General features: G+C 31.3%; 1 protein-coding gene across 1 annotated transcript; it reads right to left on the bottom strand.

Annotated features, from left to right (window-relative positions):
* Positions 1–3,597: 3,597 nt before the first annotated feature.
* LOC132271611 (calcineurin B-like protein 7) lies at positions 3,598–10,419 on the bottom strand. The gene is made up of 9 exons (XM_059773053.1): positions 10,181–10,419; positions 7,697–7,851; positions 6,733–6,815; positions 6,583–6,642; positions 5,723–5,831; positions 5,522–5,574; positions 5,032–5,112; positions 4,812–4,924; positions 3,598–4,298 (listed from the first exon to the last, which is right to left on the bottom strand). Exons 2-9 carry the CDS (start codon positions 7,773–7,775, stop codon positions 4,235–4,237), a joined length of 642 nt encoding a protein of 213 aa, XP_059629036.1. The 5' UTR covers positions 7,776–7,851; positions 10,181–10,419; the 3' UTR covers positions 3,598–4,234.
* Between the last annotated feature and the right edge of the window lie 7,413 nt (positions 10,420–17,832).

Below are 17,832 nucleotides of genomic sequence, written 5' to 3'. Positions count from 1 at the left end.
TTTGGTAATGACCCTACTTTGACAGATTGGGTTACTTTTTGGAGTGATTTTACTCTTTTACCCTATTATTATATTGTTAAAAAAACTGAAATATTTGGCTATGGCAAATTACCCTTTTATCCACTCACATTAAAGACACTTATGTCAGATATAATCATTCCAAGACTTTACGGACGGTCTCTCTTGCACACTCTCCAATTAGGGTTTTCTGTGCACCCTTCAAAAACTAGTTGGTTCTATACACGTTCTCTCTTCATTCTCTCCACTCATTAAACCTGATATTATCTTGAGTTGCAGGTTGAAATGGTTCTTTCATTTATCTCATGAAAATTTAAGATTCAAAATAGAAATATATATATATATATATATATATATATATATATCTGTGTGTGTGTGTGTGTGCATGTGTAATTGGAAGCTATATGAACATAAAATACATATATATATGTAGAGAGAGAAGAAATACCTGGGAGATGGTTTTTTTTTTAAAACCTGGGAGATAGTTAAATTGGAACAGTGAAGGGAAGGGGTGAAAGAAGTGGTCAAATGGGGTTTGTACCATAGGAGAATCACTTGGACCTGAGTTCTTCCCAACTCTCTCAAGTCTCAAACACCATTCTACAAAATTTAACAGCATATATACTTATCAAAAAAAAATTTAACAGCATATATATATATATATATATATATATATATAAATATTGATTATATAGTATCTCTTTCTAGCTCTATAAACATTACTTTTATACAAAAATTTCATTTTTTTTTAAAACAAATTCACTTTGATTTTGTTATTGTTTTATGTTAACAGAATGTGAAAAAGATTTGAGAAAAGGGTTTGTATTGGTGTGGTATTTCTCGAAGTATAGTGGCTGTGATTGAGAAACAATGTCAGGGAAATCCAAATCAAGATAGAAATTTTGGAATTCATTTTTTCTTTTCTTCTAGAGCAGTCCAATCTTCCCCTCTACTCACGAGATGGGCCTTCAATGCACAGTGCAATCCCTCTCACGAAATGGGTCTTCAAGAGCACGTGTAGCGTCTACATTTTGTCTATAATGTGCGTGTGTGTGTGTATGATAAACCCATTTGCATTTGCATTCACATTTGAGTTTTATTTGGTTTTAATTTAGCTGTTGTGGTCATGAACATATAAGGGGTATTTTGGTCCATTAAAACATTATTTTTTTTTTTTTTTGTCATTTCATGACACTATAAGGGTAAATGGGTCTTTTCCACTTCGTTGATGGGTATTTCTGTCACTTCAACCAAATTTTTTGACAAAAGCAACTGAATTTTCTACTGGGGGGTCTTTGTTAAAACGGGTCAAACCTCATGAACTCACTGCCAAAAAATGCATAAGTTTCTTCCGGTTGCAAATAGGCCAAACCTCGGGGAAGGTGATTGTATTTAACCCTTTTCTTTTTTTAATGTTTTTGGTTTGATAAATTCTTGCTGGCAGAATCATAGCATAACCAAGTAGTGGGGACATAAATTCTTGCTCTATGCTTGAAGTTATGGCGCATCTATTTTCAGCCTGTCTTGTCTCCTGAGCTCACACACCTGATGTTATAGCTGAAGATGGGATAAGGCACATGCTTACAATCTTGAACCTGCATTTGGGAGTTGCCATAATAATCAGAGCTGGCCCTTTTATGCTTGTCATTTTTGGGAGCTCGGATGGGCTGGTTGCTTGCTGGTCTAGTGATTTGTTTTCTTTTAATGCTTGGGTCTCTTATGAGTGCAGTGCTTATTCAGATATCAAGATCTCTTGCTCCTGCTTTGTTTGGTTTCTGACAGTTCTGCTTTTTGTATTTTTGATTCTTGTGTGTGGGTTTTGGCAATTTTTGTTGAGTTTTTTTTTTTTTTATTGGTGGTTGTTTGGAAGAGTGGTTTGTTTTGTATTAGTTCTTATCACCCTCGTCTCTATGGGTGTGCTTGGATAAGTAGGAGAGAGAAGAAAAGAAATGATAGTATTAGTTATGAGAGAAAAGAAAAGAAAAGAAAAGATAGCAATAATTTCTATTTATGTTTAGATAGATAGAAATGAAAGTATAGTATTCTTGTTTGGATATGATAGAGAGTAGAAAAGAAGAGAAATGATAATAATGAAATTACTATCATATCCTTTAAAATAGATGGGATATGAGTGGAATAATAATTTCTTTCTTTTAATTGTTAATGATAGTTTCGAAATTATTAAAATACTACTTAAACACCATCATTTCTCTCCCTATCTTCTCATTTTTGAAGAGATAAAAAAGGAGAGACAGGGAGGGATATCCTTTCTTTTATCTTATTTTAACCTACCCAAACACAATTTACACTATCCTTTCTTTTCTTTTCTTTTCTTTTCTCTTACTATCCCTCCAAATCTCTCAATCCAAACATACCCTATGGGAGTTTGTTGAGTTAATAAAATGTGATGAGGAAACTACAACACCCTCTTGTGCCTTGGAACTCTTTACCGTTGGAGCTGAGGGGATCAGTGTCCATAATCTATTATTTGAATTTGTCAAATCTGGAACTAAGAAGTGAATTAACGACTCCACCGGGTTCAGATTAGTATCAGTTCGTCTCAGGGACAATTCTCTTGCTAGTTCTTAAGCAGATCATTGGAATATTAGTACAGCTCATTCCTTGTAATCTTTTAGGATTGGAAGTAGATCGGGTTTGGACTCTAGTGTAGCTATTATTCTAGTAATGTGTGTGTGTTTGCACTGATACTCTTCAATAATTATTATGTGCAAACTGATATTCTTTCAATAATTATTATATGCTGCAGTTTTTGATTTCATGGTATCTGTTTTTTTTTTTTTTTTTTTCAGGGGCATTTACTGGAGGATCTTTTTACCGGTTGAGGGGCGTTCTAACTTCTAAGAGCTGATGTTTCATCATTACTGTAATAGTTAGAAACTATACTTGTAGGCGTATTCTCTACTGGGCAACTGGAGTTGTTTCCTTTTATAACAACTGTTATTCAGTGCATTAGAATGATCGGTAACTGCCATCTGTATTCTGTGAATATGATCAGCAGATGGTGATGCTATTGGCTTTGTTGATACTGTTACTTGAGGTTCTATGCTAAAATGCTATTTTGTATGTCGTTGAATTTTGGCATGTTATTGTTTGGCAATATTGTGATTTGTGTTGTTTGGTTGTATTTCTATATTCTTTCTGTGTTTGGTAGATTTAATTGTGGGATGTGCTGCATTTAGATTGTTAATGCGACACGCTGTGATGTAAATTTATTGCATAAGCGGTGTTTTGTTAAGCGATGTAGGCACGGAATGATGTGAGTTGAATAAGTGATGTGAATTCTGGTTCCAATTAGTACCAATTCTATACATTTTTCATTTCTGCTTGCTGTCTTTGACTCTGCTTGATTCACTTTTAGGAGCACCAATTACTGAATTCTTAAGAGAACCCTTCAAAAGCCTAGGCTCTATTGAAAAAAAGGGGCTTGATTGTTGATATAGCATTGAGGTTCAATAAAATCGAAGAACATGAATTTGAATACAGGAATTCATCATTCGGTAATGAAAAACATATGTTTTATCACTATAGATATCATCCAAAAAACACGTGTGTGTAACATTTAGGAGAAAAAAACAATCCATGTCCAACAATTCTGTAATTGATTATCCATTCGTAAGGAGGAAAAAACAAAGGTTATCATACAGCACAATTTTGTAGGTAAAATCAACCTATATTGACAAATATTTCGCTACAAGGACAATACATGCCTCATTATATACAGATGTTTCAAGTATAATGTTGTAGGAGAAAAAGGCAAATCCATTTCCAATTATTCTGCGATCGACAAATGAAGAGTTTTAGGGCCGGATTGCATGGCACCTCCCTGTAGTGTCTGACCAGAGAGACTTCTACGACGTGATTTCAGTGTTGTTGGATTGATCTCACAGCGCATAAGCCGTTGCACTGCCTCGTGAAGTGTAAGACTCGAGCCCAAGCATCGAGGAAGGCGCTTTGAAAGCCTTGCCACTTGAACACTGTGAAAAAGCTTAATACAGGCAATACACATAACTTTTATACAGCAGAAGAGAAAAGCAAGTCTTGTGAACCATCTTGCTTGGCAACTAGGCTGTCCTTGTAGCGTCGTCTTAACCATCAGATTATGCAAATTCCAAGTTCTTCCTTATAGGAGATAGTCACTCAAAACTCAAAAGCATTCATCATCGCAACACATGAAATTCTTAACCTTTTCTAGTAACTATACTTCTGAATCTTCAACATCAGGGCTCACCACAAAACTCGGAAATGCTAGGGTTATATCCCTGAAAAAGGATATAATAATGATAAAACAAAAGGGCATGTTCAAAGAAACTGTAAGATTCCAAATACCATGAATAGTGACATAAGCTCTTGAATCATTGATTCAGAACTTGAAAGTATTGACTCATGGGTCTGAGCAATTAGAGAGATCAGTAAATACGATCAATTTGGTAGTAATATGACGTATTGGCCTTATAAGATATGTAAATATGGAGTTTCTAAAAAAAAATTTGTGAAGAGAAATGAATTTAATCACCCAGTCAAACCAGAATTGTGGGTAATTTATAGATGAGTTGTGCTATGCACAGTCGTGACTGTACAAGCTCAGCCCTTTGATAATGTGGATCCCACAATGGGGCCACATGATCCAAGGGTTGAGATAGTTCAGTCACGCGACAGCACTTAGCATTCTCCTTTATAGATAGTAGTCAAAACTGACCTATGTAAGCAAATTTATGCTTGATTCCCAAGAGAACCTAGCTTTAAAATCGGTGACACAAACAGCCACTACTCACTTCAAATATGGAAGAGTCAAGTTCTTCAGAAGAGAAGGATTCTTTGATACAAACTCCTTCCACTCTTCTTTATCAATCTTTCCATCACCTTTTGTATCTGCTTCGCTGAATGTCTGTGGCCAAATTAATAAACTCATGAATATGTAGATTATAAAATGTTTATCATATATGCTAACATAAAAGCATATCTGGGCAGGGGACAAGTTAGAGTAATCTGCACCTTATCCACAATTGTTTTAACAACATCCTCTGAAAGAGTCAGATCTGATTCATGCAGGAGAGCCAAAACCATTTCCCTCAACTGTCAGGTAACCCAAAACAGCAAAAGTATAAGCATAAGAAGGAGAAGGGAGTTTGGAAAACATTATCTTCAAGACCACAAACTCAACATTGGTTCTCGACATTTCTCAATCGAATAGCCTTCAAAGGGCTTAAATAACTACAAAAACAGCTAAATCTTAAAAGCTAAAATCCATAATTGGCAACAAGGGAGAATTTTCATAACTAGGGTTGTTAACAAGAAACCACATGAATGGCTGAGAAGACTGCCCCGTTACTGGAAGAAATTTGATTTTCTTCTGGTGGGAGAATTGGTCACCAAACTATATCGAATTGAAGGTATCTAGATTTTAATGCAATGTAAAAAATTTTAAAAATAAAAATAAAAAACAGTGCGGACAAATTATGAAGGAATTCTTTGCAATATATACCTCTTCCCACTCAATATATCCAGTTTGCCTTAGATCATATAATCTAAATGCATCTGCCAAAAGAAATATCCTATCTTAGAAGACAGAATGAATTCAATCGAATAGCAGGAGACTCCCTTTAATCACAAATTTAAAGTTAAAAAAGGCAAGATATAAAAGCTAACAATATAAAATTCTGTGTTATCAGAAACTGATTCTTACAATCAATTTTGTCTGCTACAGGTGCATTTGGATGAAAGACGCTCAGTGATCGAACAAACTCTCCAAACTCAATAACCCCATTGCGTTTGATATCAAACAAGTCAAATATCTGCATAAACATTCAACAAAGATAAATCTGTATTACTGCAAATATAAGAGTAGCTTGGATAAATCTGTATTACTGCAAATAGCAGCAGATGGTAACATTAAAGTTATATGGCAGACATCTTTCGAGCAGAGATATAAATACATCGTAATATTCAGTTCAGCAATAAAATTTGTGACGTAGAATGGGCTGCGGATGACTATGGGGATTGTTTGGACCGCCTGAAGGCCAAACGGGTGGGCTGACATTTTTTCGTGACAGTTTCAACGATTCTGATTCAACCCGGAGAGACTCATTTCCGATCAGAAACAGGCCAACGATCAATACTCATAAGCTTTGGTCCTGATATACATCCTTTTTTGGCCAAATTCCATCATTTAGTACCCCAAAATCGAGTTTTCCATTCTTATAGGAAGACTGTTGAGTATTTCAGGCTTTTTGTTGGTGGTTGAACTGGACTCTGATTCTTCTGATTTTTTGTGTTTAGTAGTTTTGGTGATTAGATTTCATATCCTATTTTTTAGAGATAACTAGTTCTGGGATTGTTTTTAGTTTTCCTTATGCTGTTAGGTTTTCTCTATTATATATATGCATGTACTACAGAGTAAAATATTCATACTTCTCAGCAATTGTATTTGCCCTTTTGCTTTACCCATTCAATCAATTTAGCTTCTACTTCGTCGGTTTGCACAGTACTTTTTTTGTGACAGATAAGAATCACAAACTCATGAGAAAAGGAGCCAACATTGCATACCCTGTCTGCGAAGAGATTCCTCTTATTTCTGTTCCTGAAGAGAGCAAGCTGGAACTCCTCCTGATGACAAATTGCAGAGGAAATAGATATTCAATATGATATAATTCCTAAGCCCCATATAGTAACTAACAAGACCTCTAGAAAACATACCTTGTGAATAATTCCATCATCAAAAATAGAACTGCTTAATTTTTTGAATAGCTGATACAAGGCCTGTACTTCACTCACATTGACTGCAAAGATCAAATTATATGTTAGATTTCTAACAGTCTACCTTGTATTAATCTTAATTTACCTCGCGATTGTAACAAGTCAAGATGAATGGTTATATGTGAATGTGTGAGAAACTTCTAGCTAAGACCCCACTATACTACCGTCAAAGTGGTAGTTCTGGAGAACCAAATTATTGATTTTATTCATGTGGACGTGTGATTAACTTCTAGCTAAGACCCCCCTATACAATCTGTTATGACAAACGCAACGAACCCAAGATAGAACCAAGAATCTGTTGCACACAAAGAACATTTATACGTGGTTCGGTAACAAGCTACGTCCACGGTTGGGATCCAGCGAAAGTTTTCACTATGTGTAAAATCGGAGATTACAAGTTTTCATGGATTTCAGAGTCTCTTTCTTACACCACTCCAAACCCTAAGCGCCCTTATGTATTAGGCTACAAGAGACTAATTAGGGTCCACGACCCATGAGCAAAAAACGGATCAAAATTTTCCTGCAGGTCATCGGGTCATAAGCATCAAATTCGGGCCACAACATCATACTATCCTAAAGTGGAACTTAGTTCCGCACTTACATTATCTTCTTCAACATGAGACAGGCTTTTTTCTTTTCTTCCACCATTAAGTTCCATTGAATTTCTTGGTTTGTTCCTTGTTCAGTTGAGATACCATATTTGATAATTAAAAAAAAAAAACTAAAAACTAAGTTTGACCGCCAAGATTTTGACAAAAAAAAAAATTCAATTTTGCAAAAATAAAAAATAAAGAAGCTTTATGTGTGCTGATAAACACCACCAATGAAAATGTAAATAGAACCTGATTGTTCATGACCAGAAATGAAGCATGTGAAAACTATATATTTAATGATTCATACTCACAAATTGTTTCGGCAGCAAGAACAGTAGGTTCCTCATACCCAGGTACCCGTCTAGTGTTCTTCGAGTGAAAGCAGCCCATTAAAGCAGGTTGTGTGCAAGATTTTTTTTGACAATCAACAAGTTCATGCTAATGAAACTAACTTCTAAGCCCCCACCTGTCAATTTCAATTAGAAAACCTTTACTTTCAGTCAATTTCATAAGAATTGGAGAAACCATAATGCTTAAAATTTCACACTCACAATCATATACACATTAATGCACAAACAAACACACATACGTAGACGGACCACTGTTCTAAACATGTGTTTGAGTTCTTATTAGTTGTAAAAATATTATTTCTAGTTTCTCTATCTGCTATACCTACACCAAGATGGCAAGATGATTAGTATAGATCAACTCTATTTTTAGTACCTCAGTTAAAATATAAATAAAAGATCTGCCATCAGAACAATCTGTGGGTCAATGAATGTTGTTGAAAAGAGCTACCAACACTAAAAGAAAGATCGAGATTTAATCTAGACAAACATCATTTTATGTCGTTGTAGAATGCCCAGAAGCTGAGGGGTCAACTGATGGGAATTGAATATACATAAACAGATAAACTACAAGCAGATTTCTTTCCAGTAATGTTTACTGAGGGTATGCCCTCTGTGCACCTGTATATATTTCTTTTTCTTTTCTTTTTTTTTTTTTTTTTACAAAACCAATTATGAAAAGAAAAAAAAAACTACAAGCAGATTGAGAGAAAATAATGTTAAGTCCAACATGTGCAACAAAGGTTAGGTTATCTACCGACCCTAATTATGAGGGATGACCATAATAGAGGCTACTCACTATTCAATGGATTAGATTATGAGCTGATGGAATCGTGTGATTAAGCAAACTACAGAGACCGAAGACTTACAGATGATTTGGGGATAAGAAAGCTGAGCTAATGGATGACAGATTTTTTCATCATCACAAATCATCACTTCTATAAAAAGAAGGATGCTGATCATCCATTGCTGCGAAGTACATTCGTCTGGTGTGAAAACTCAATTTTGATCTGTAGCTAGATCATCTATTCTCCTAAAAAACAATCCCTTTTATCGAAACCATTTCTTGTTTTCCATATACAGCTTATCAATACCTTCACTACAGCTTTAGCAGTAAAACCGCAAAGAGCGCGGCCTCAAAGTAAGGATTTCAAGACGTTCATCTTGAAGGTGAAAACACTCCCTAGAGATGCACAATATTTTCACTCAATAAATACATATGTACATAATCCTTTATTGTTAACATGTTTAAATAAGCCTTGAACGAGTTTCACCAATTTCTATCAGGGGAAGAAATATAAGGTGAACCCACTACAAAATGAAGAGAGACTACACCATGGAAAACATAATCAATATGTCTGCAGCCCAACTTAACGATCAAATGAGCTGGTGAAAACCAAAGCACTATATTTTACAAATTCAGGCCACAAATTGATGGGGTCAATCAACCGATGCATTCGTTGGCATTGCAAAAATCCTTTTTTTGACTTTTAAAAGTAGAATACAAATTTAGTAATGGAACCATCCAACAACACAATTATCACAAAACAAAAAACTAGTCATCCAATTTTAAATTTGAAGGCACTGCCGTAAGCAAATCTGGCCCCTCCTAATTAACTATTTGAATTCCCTTATATTACTAATGCCAAAGGAACTTATGTCACCATTTAAGCATAAACAAAACTATGCAACCAATATATACACACACACACACACATTTAATAGACTAAGCCCAGTTTGATTTGGGTCAAATTTGATTCACCTCCCCAATTCACCAAAAAAAAATCTATCAAATTTGTAGCTGAATGAATTATCAGGAAATGGCAATGCAACCATTAAAATTTGTTTTGAGTATATTATATCTACAACAAAGCTCAGATTCTCTGAGGGTGAAAGTGCAATTGAATAGTTATCATCAATTAGTAATAAGTATTAACAAATTGGTAAAATATAAATTCCACAATCAAGCATTATTTTCACTCGGTAAAGTGAGAGGACTAAGATCATAAATTCCAGATTGGGATTGAACGAAGAAGGAAATGCATAAAGCCTTTTCCTCCGCTGAGTATAGGGTTTTGAACCTTATTTCTTGTCTTTTTCCCCACGTTTTCTCAGCAACCAAGCAGAGGGTTCACGGAGAAATTGCCAAAAAGAATCAAAAACTAATTCAACCCAAAAAAGTTTAGAGATAGTAAACAATGATTCAAAAAGGAAATGCATAAAGCCCTTTCCTCCACTGAGTATAGGATTTTGGATTCTCATGTCTTTTCATTTTCCCACGTTTTCTCAGCAACCAAGCAGAGGGTTCAAGGAGAAAAGGCCAAAAAGAATTTAAAAAAAAAAAAAAAAAAAACTAATCCAAACCCAAAAAAGTAAACAATCATTCAAAAACAAGAACAGTAGTTAAATTAGTCGAAAAAGAGAAAGCGTGAGAAAGAGAGAACTGACCCGTGGGAGAGAGTGATCATGAGAAAGCCGCGATCTTTGTTCGCTTTTTTATAGTCTTTTATGGTTTTTTTATTATTATTATTATTATTTTTTCCCCTTAAAATATTAAACTCTGTCTCTTTCTAGTCTCATCTTTCCAGCTTGCATCATTCACTTTCTGTTCAGCAATTTGGGAGCATCCTAGAGAGAGAAAGAGAGAGAGAGTGTTGAAGTTTGAATGATTCCTTGCATTCAACCGTATCAGCCGACTAAAGTATTTAAAATTACGCAGTAGTTCGACTTGGAGGACGCATTATTATTTTTCTTTCTCATCATGCACTTGTCCAGGAACATTTAATTTGAGACCTAAGAAATATTTTGTAAAATTTAAAATTTGTCTCCCAAGTTAAAAAATAATAATAATAAAAAATATCTCTCACTGAATTTTTTTAACTCTATCTTTATGTTATTATAGACATGTAACTTAAGGTTAAATAGTCATTTTAATGAAGTTGTTATTTTCTATAAATATTTGTGGTCGGATGATTAATTCTCTACTTTTGAAAAAATAATAATAATCTTTCCTGCTCAAATTTAACCACAAGGATTTTTTTCATTTGTTATAATGGAACTTGATGATAAATTCAAAACTTAAATTGTGGATGGGAATATTAGGTGCATTAGTAAGATTATTTGTTTATACGTGACATTGACATTGATCCTAACAATCTTCACCGTGTAACAGAGTATGTAGATTGTGTATTTTTTGTCATAAATATTGTGAAGAACCAATTACACAGTTGAATAGGACAATGGATAAGTAATAGTTTAATAGTATTTACGAAAGTTGAAAAATATATATGTTGAAAATATATATATATGTACGTAACAAAGAAGCAAATGTTTCAAACTTATTATTTCTTACTTAATTTTTCATTTCAAGATGGCTTGAATGTTAACTCTTCAATATTTTTTTAATACAAATCGGACTTTTAGCCGCCCTATGTTTACTCTATAACTTGCAATATTTGACTTTAATTAAATTATTTTCCTACTCTTTTGTAGAGCATTTGTTATACTCACACTACAAGTCCTCAATTGCTGCCCTTGTTCGGGTCCTTATTCATCCACATATTTTCCTTATATCTTCATTTCCACCGCCAGGCCCACATTTTACTTTAGTCCATTTATCTTTTATAAATTGTAACCTGACACACAAATCAGATATAGGAACGAGTGTCTTTTTGTTAGCCTCTTCGCTCTTCACACACACACAGATATATATATGTATATATATATAGTTATACCACTTTCCAAAGACATATTTTTCTTATATATTCATTTACACCCCCGAACACACATTTTGCCTTATATATTTCTCTTCTTTAAACTGTAGCCAGACACACTGTCCCAAAATTCTTAGGGTGTATGGGGAAATTTAACTTTTTATATATATATATATATATTGTATTGATAAGAATTAATTTTTAAATATATCTTTGTTAAAAATACAAAGGAGTACTCTATAATTTGTGCACTTATTTAAATAAAAATATAATTTAGAAGTGTTATAAAAAATAATACATTTATTTTTAAAATGAGATATATTTTGAGATATTCTAAAATAAAAAGAGGGAGAAGAATGTTTTCAAGAGGTAGGGAGTATATATTATTTAATCACAGCTTTCCAATCTATCTAATATCTAGGCTTTTATCATATTCACAATCACACACAAACATTGGCTTCAGAAGTCACCCTCCCATTATTACATACTACTATTCTATATATAATATAATATATTTTAAACCTTTTTGTTGTACATCATTACTGTATATTGAAAAATATATACTTAGTAGCATATATATATAAAGTTTTCAAAATATGAAAATTTATCAAGAATAATTGTAAATATATTCAATAAAATTACAATAAATTTTAAAGTTTTTTTATTTAATTATTATTATAATTTGAAAAAAAAAAAATTATCTTCATTTTGTTTAGGTTCACTCATTTTAAAATTTTTTTTATTTTATTTTTTTTGTATCGTCACTTTTCAAGCCAGTAAAATTAGATGTATGAGCTTGAGTTGGTATGCTCCATTTGCATGGTGTCATTCAGCCCAATTGACACAATCCATTTAGTCCTTACCCGCATACAGACTCAAACCAAAGTCCATGGCTATGATATCAATACACCAAAGTCCATGGACTTTGGTTGAAATAATTGTTTATTTATTATATATATATATACCTGATTTCTTACACGAAACAAACAAAATTCATTAGAATCGGGTATCTTAACAGAAATGATTGACAATGACTTGCAGGTTTGAAATAATTAAAAATCTCAATTGTGGTCTTAGTATATAATTAATTTTAACTTTTAAATGATTTTATAATTATCTATATTTAAGAGATGTAACGTACCATATAACTATAATTATGATTGTTATTTATCTAAAAGGTGTGTTGGTAATAGAACCAACATGTCTCTTTTTGGTAAGGTTTAAGAAATAGTCTCGACCCTCTATATATATAGATGAAAGAAAGGTCTGAAACCATCGTTTAATTTCACAGACAAAGATAAAGGGTTGAAGAGTGTTTCTATATTGAAGAGTGTTTCTATAATAATTTTATCTCAAACACAAACTACTAAAGATGTCATGTATGTTTTTCAAATAACGTTTTATCATTGGAACCATATTTACTATTTTAAAATTGCTTACAAATTGTTCATAGCAACATTTTTCAAACTGGTTCTAAAGACAATGACGATGGCTCTCAAATACTTTGAAATCATCGATTGATAGTAAATATGGCACTAAAAGACGAACTCAGCCATAGTAATGTCTAAAAGAAAAGATTAATTACTCATAGAGTCACTGATGGCTCTAAAATTATTAAAAGAATATTTTTCTCCGATTTATATCCCAAGAGAAAAGACAATTCACACAGCCCAACCGCTCTGAAATTATTAAGAAATTTATATCCAATTTTGGAAAAAAAAAAAAAAATTTATATCCATTATTATTGATTATATTGTTTTAAAAGTCATATCATCTTGATTTATGAATCAATCAAAAAGCCATTACTCATATTATTTTAATCACCTTGGACAATAAAAAGATAAAAAGAAAAAAATCAAACCATCGTATTAGCTCCTTAACCATCATTTCATTTCAAAATGATTCACGCAACCACTATACTACAAATAGTATGTTACAAATGCAACCACTATTTAAGCGCATCTCATTACACACAAAGTCAATTAATCGGAAAACGCACTTTTATAATTGTGTTTTCTGAAAACTCAACAAAGTAAAGTTTATATATAATTTATTTTTATTTTTAATTATTTGAAGATAGAAAATTATTTTCAAAATTACAAATCAGACCCTAACTATTTTTTATAAAAAAATCAAATGTGTGGAGTCGCGGAAGAGAATTTAGGTGTGCACTAGTCAATTTTCACACCTACGTGTAGATTATGAAAAAAATATAATCTTGTCTCAGTTGATTTTTGTTAACAAATATTACTTCCGTCTCATAATAGTTGTTAATTTAAAAAACTTTAACTTATTACCACCTTTTATTTTTGAACTATTTGATGTTATTTTTAATTATATTATCTCATATTAGAAATCTATTTCGGTAACTTTGACTCACAAAAATTATAAGTCAAAATTTTTTAAGTTGACAACTAATATGGAACGAAAGAGTCATAACAACTATTGAGATTCCCACTTTAAATTGAGAGAGATTCTATTAAGGGTAAAGTATAGCCACACCCCCTCCCCCCCCCCCCCGCGGAAGTTTAGTAAAAGGATACTTAGAGGAAATTTACCCATTTTTTGAACAAAGACACCCCCTAAAGGTTCAAAAATGGACAAAGACACCCTTTTACATGAAAAATTGACTAAATTACCCTTTAGCCGTTTAGGAAGCTTTTTTAACTTAACAATTTAATAAATTGGACCAATCACCATCATGAATAATTTATGCATAAAAAAAAAAAAAAAAAAAAAAAACTTTATATTGTTCACTTTTTTTTTTTTTTAAGACTTTTTTTAACTTTACAATTTAAAATTAGACCAATCTACCCTCATGAATAATTTATGCATAAAAAAAATAAAAAAATAAAAAAAAAACTTCATATTGTTCACTTTTTTTTTTTTTTTGTTATTTACTTTATAAATGTCCCAACTTCTTATAAAGGAAAACTGGTACCAGTATAACTTTATGCATCTTAACTTTATGCATGCCTTTATTTTTATTTTTTTTCCTTTGTTTTATTATTTTTTTTCCATTTGTTTTATTATTATTTTTTTCCTTTTATGTTGGGAAATACATAATATTTGATATATAATTTAAGATGCATAAAATTATACTAATACCATATTTTTTATTTTTAAGGAAAAAAATTTGGTTTAATTTTTTTAGATGAAAGAATTAAGCGTCTTAATTTAAAAATAAAAAAGAAAAAGAAAAGAAATAATAACAAAATATATATTATTTGAAATATATGTATTGGATCAAAAAATCATTTTAGACGTCTACATTTTTAAGAAGTTGAGACATTTATAAAGTAAATAACAAAAAAAAAAAAAAGTGAACAATATAAAGTTTTTTTTTTTTTAACTTTTTTTTGGGGATAAATTGTTCATGAGGGTAGATTGGTCCAATTTATTAAATTGTAAAGTTAAAAAAGTCTTCTAAACGGTTAAAGAGTAATTTGGTCAATTTTTCATGTAAATGGGTGTCTTTGTCCATTTTTGAACCTTCAGGGGATGTCTTTGTCAAAAAAATATATAAGTTTCCTTTAAGTGTCTTTTTGCCAAATTTCAGAGGGTGTGACTATACTTTACTCTTTTATTTAATATCACATATGCCTGATTTCTTACACAAAACATATCAAATTCATTAGAATTACATATCTTAACAGAAATGATTGACAATGACTTGCAAGTTGGAAATCATTTGAAATCTCAATTGCTGGTAGCAACATTTTTCAAGCTCGTTTTAGGGACAATGTCGACGAAGGCTATCAAATATTTGAAATCATGAATTGACCATAAAAAAAGACAAAGTTAGTTACCTGAAAACGTATTTTTATAATTTGAGTTTTTTGAAAACTGAAACAAGCAGAGTTTATATATAATTTTTTTATTTTTAGTTATTTAAAAACATAAAATTATTTTTAAAATTACAAACCAGACCCTAAATTTCCTAAAAAAATAAAGTGTGTGAAATCGTTACCGGAGAGAATTTACTTGTGCACTACTCAATTTTCACACCTACATTTAGATTATGAAAAAAATATAACCTTGTCGATTCTATTTTTATTTAATATCACAAAAATTATAGATGAACATTATTTATTGGAGTTGCAAAATATCAACAGTTTGGTTGTACAATAACTCTTAAATTATTAAGTTGTTGGCAACTTGGCAGTATGAATAAAATTTTCACTACTAACACGTGTCTCATTGATGATGAATCTGATATTTGATTTTCACAGATATACCTTTTATGGTCGTGTCCAATCAATCCGAGCATTATCCACTTTTTTAAATCATATGCATACCCCTAGAAAGGAAAAGAAATAAAATTAATGTGTTTGCTCATTGTCAACCTTTCTCTTTCTCCCTCTCTTTTCCTTTCTCTTTTCCTCTCTCTCTCTCTCTTTCTTTTGTACTTATCTATAACAATTTTTCACATGTTAATTTGGCGGATAAATCAATTGTCGTTGCAATTGAAGTTGACATGTAGGGGCCAACTTTTGTTGTGTTTTTGCTTTTACAATTGAACACATCTGTAATTTAATATATAATTAAATTAAAAATTTGTGTTGTGTTGTGCTGTACACATGCAAGATAATTACATTGAAGTGCAATAATATTATTTTAAAGCCTAGAATGTGTTTAGTAACTGTTTTATTTTTGAGGTTTTGTTTTAATTAAAAACAAAACAAGTGTTTTGTTATAAAATGTTTTAAATAGTAATCGAAAGTATATTTAATAATGTTCATTAATTTGTTGCAAAATTTATGAAAGCAACAACATGAAAACAACATATTTGGTAAAAAAAAATGTTGTAATTTTTAAAAATATAATGATTAGTTTAAAAATGTCATTTAAGAAATTTTTTATTATTATTTTTTTAAAATTTACGGTTCATCGCTACAATACCAAACGCTACAGTGCGAAAACAAATAAAAATACCAAATTAGTATTTTGATTTTTTACCAATATTCACTAAATGTTTCAACACTATACAAAACAAAACAATTTTTACCAAACGCGTTTTCTTCACAGTTCACTATTATAGTACCCAATAAAAAAAAAAAACACTAAAAATAAAATGTATATTAAACAAACTCTTAATAAATCTTACTAGTTAGGATTTTAATATAAGATGTTAATATAATTAAATCGAAAATGTAACACAATTATTAAAACCTTTATGAATTGCCGTTAATTTCAAGTGAGACTGATTATTAGACCTCAATCGGAGGCTTTGTGGTAAATTTACTATGCTTACGTAGAAACACACATCAGATTCTTATCTAGCACTCGTACGTGTAGCATATAAATTTAGGCAATCACATGAAACTCCTTATAATGCAATTAAAGTCTAACTTTCCATTAATATATAATTTAATTAATACAAAGTCAAATTTATCACAAGCACGTTAAATAAAAAAATAAAAAATCACAAACTTACTATTGGGTGCATAAACTTTTCTAATATTTTATGATGATATTGCCCAATAATATTTTAATCCAGCAACAAAGTTTAAGTGGTGCTTTTCGTTTTCCTTTTATATATTATTTCATGAACAATACATTGTTATACCAACCTAAGCCTAAGATCTATTGTTTGGTATAATGATAAATGTTTAGGTGAAGAAAATAATAAGAATTGAATATATATATATTTTTATTAACTCGGAATATTTGGAAAAGTACGAATCGGAGGGCCCCTCAACAACCTGATTAATCCCCGAGTATCTGGAAGGGCTCTTCTCCACTCAGGTCAGGCAAGTCATGACAGGGACAGTGGAGGATAGCAACCAAGAGCACCTAGCCAGAACTCGAAACCTAGACCTTAGACTCACAAAGTACCTAAGTCTAGTAAGCCAACCACTGGACCATATCTGAAGTAGATAATTGAATAATATATAAAAAAGAACTTACTCTTTACAGCTGACTTGTCATAATATTATTGGATTATATGTATTTTTTATGATTATATATATATATAAAGGAAAGAAAAAAAACTTATTTTTAAGTGGGTAAAATTACTATTAAATCTAATCATGTATTCATATTATACAATAATTTCATGACACATCATGGGTAAAGAAAAGATTATTCTGGCTCAAAGGATGTAACTAGCTGTTTATAAAAAAATATATGTAACCTATATGTAATATATTTACCTTTTAATTAAGTAGAAGATTAAGAGTTCAAATCTATTAAGAATAAAAGTAAGCATGTGAATTACTTTTCAAAGTTAAAATAATAATAATAAATTTTATTTTCTCTACCTTCTAAAGTAAAAAAAGTTAAGAAGCTAATAAAGATTCGAGTCTTATTAGGGACAAGAACGAGTGTATGAGTTATTTGTTAAAGTTGAAACAATAATAATAAATTATTCATGAAAAATTAGAT

The sequence above is a fragment of the Cornus florida genome, unplaced genomic scaffold (genome assembly GCF_030987335.1).
Source record: "Cornus florida cultivar Cherokee Brave unplaced genomic scaffold, ASM3098733v1 CherokeeBrave_3.0.0_Hap2_Chr08, whole genome shotgun sequence".
Taxonomy (NCBI): Eukaryota; Viridiplantae; Streptophyta; class Magnoliopsida; order Cornales; family Cornaceae; genus Cornus; species Cornus florida.
Note: the sequence above shows the minus strand (reverse complement) of the source record. Positions and strands in the feature narration are given on the sequence as shown.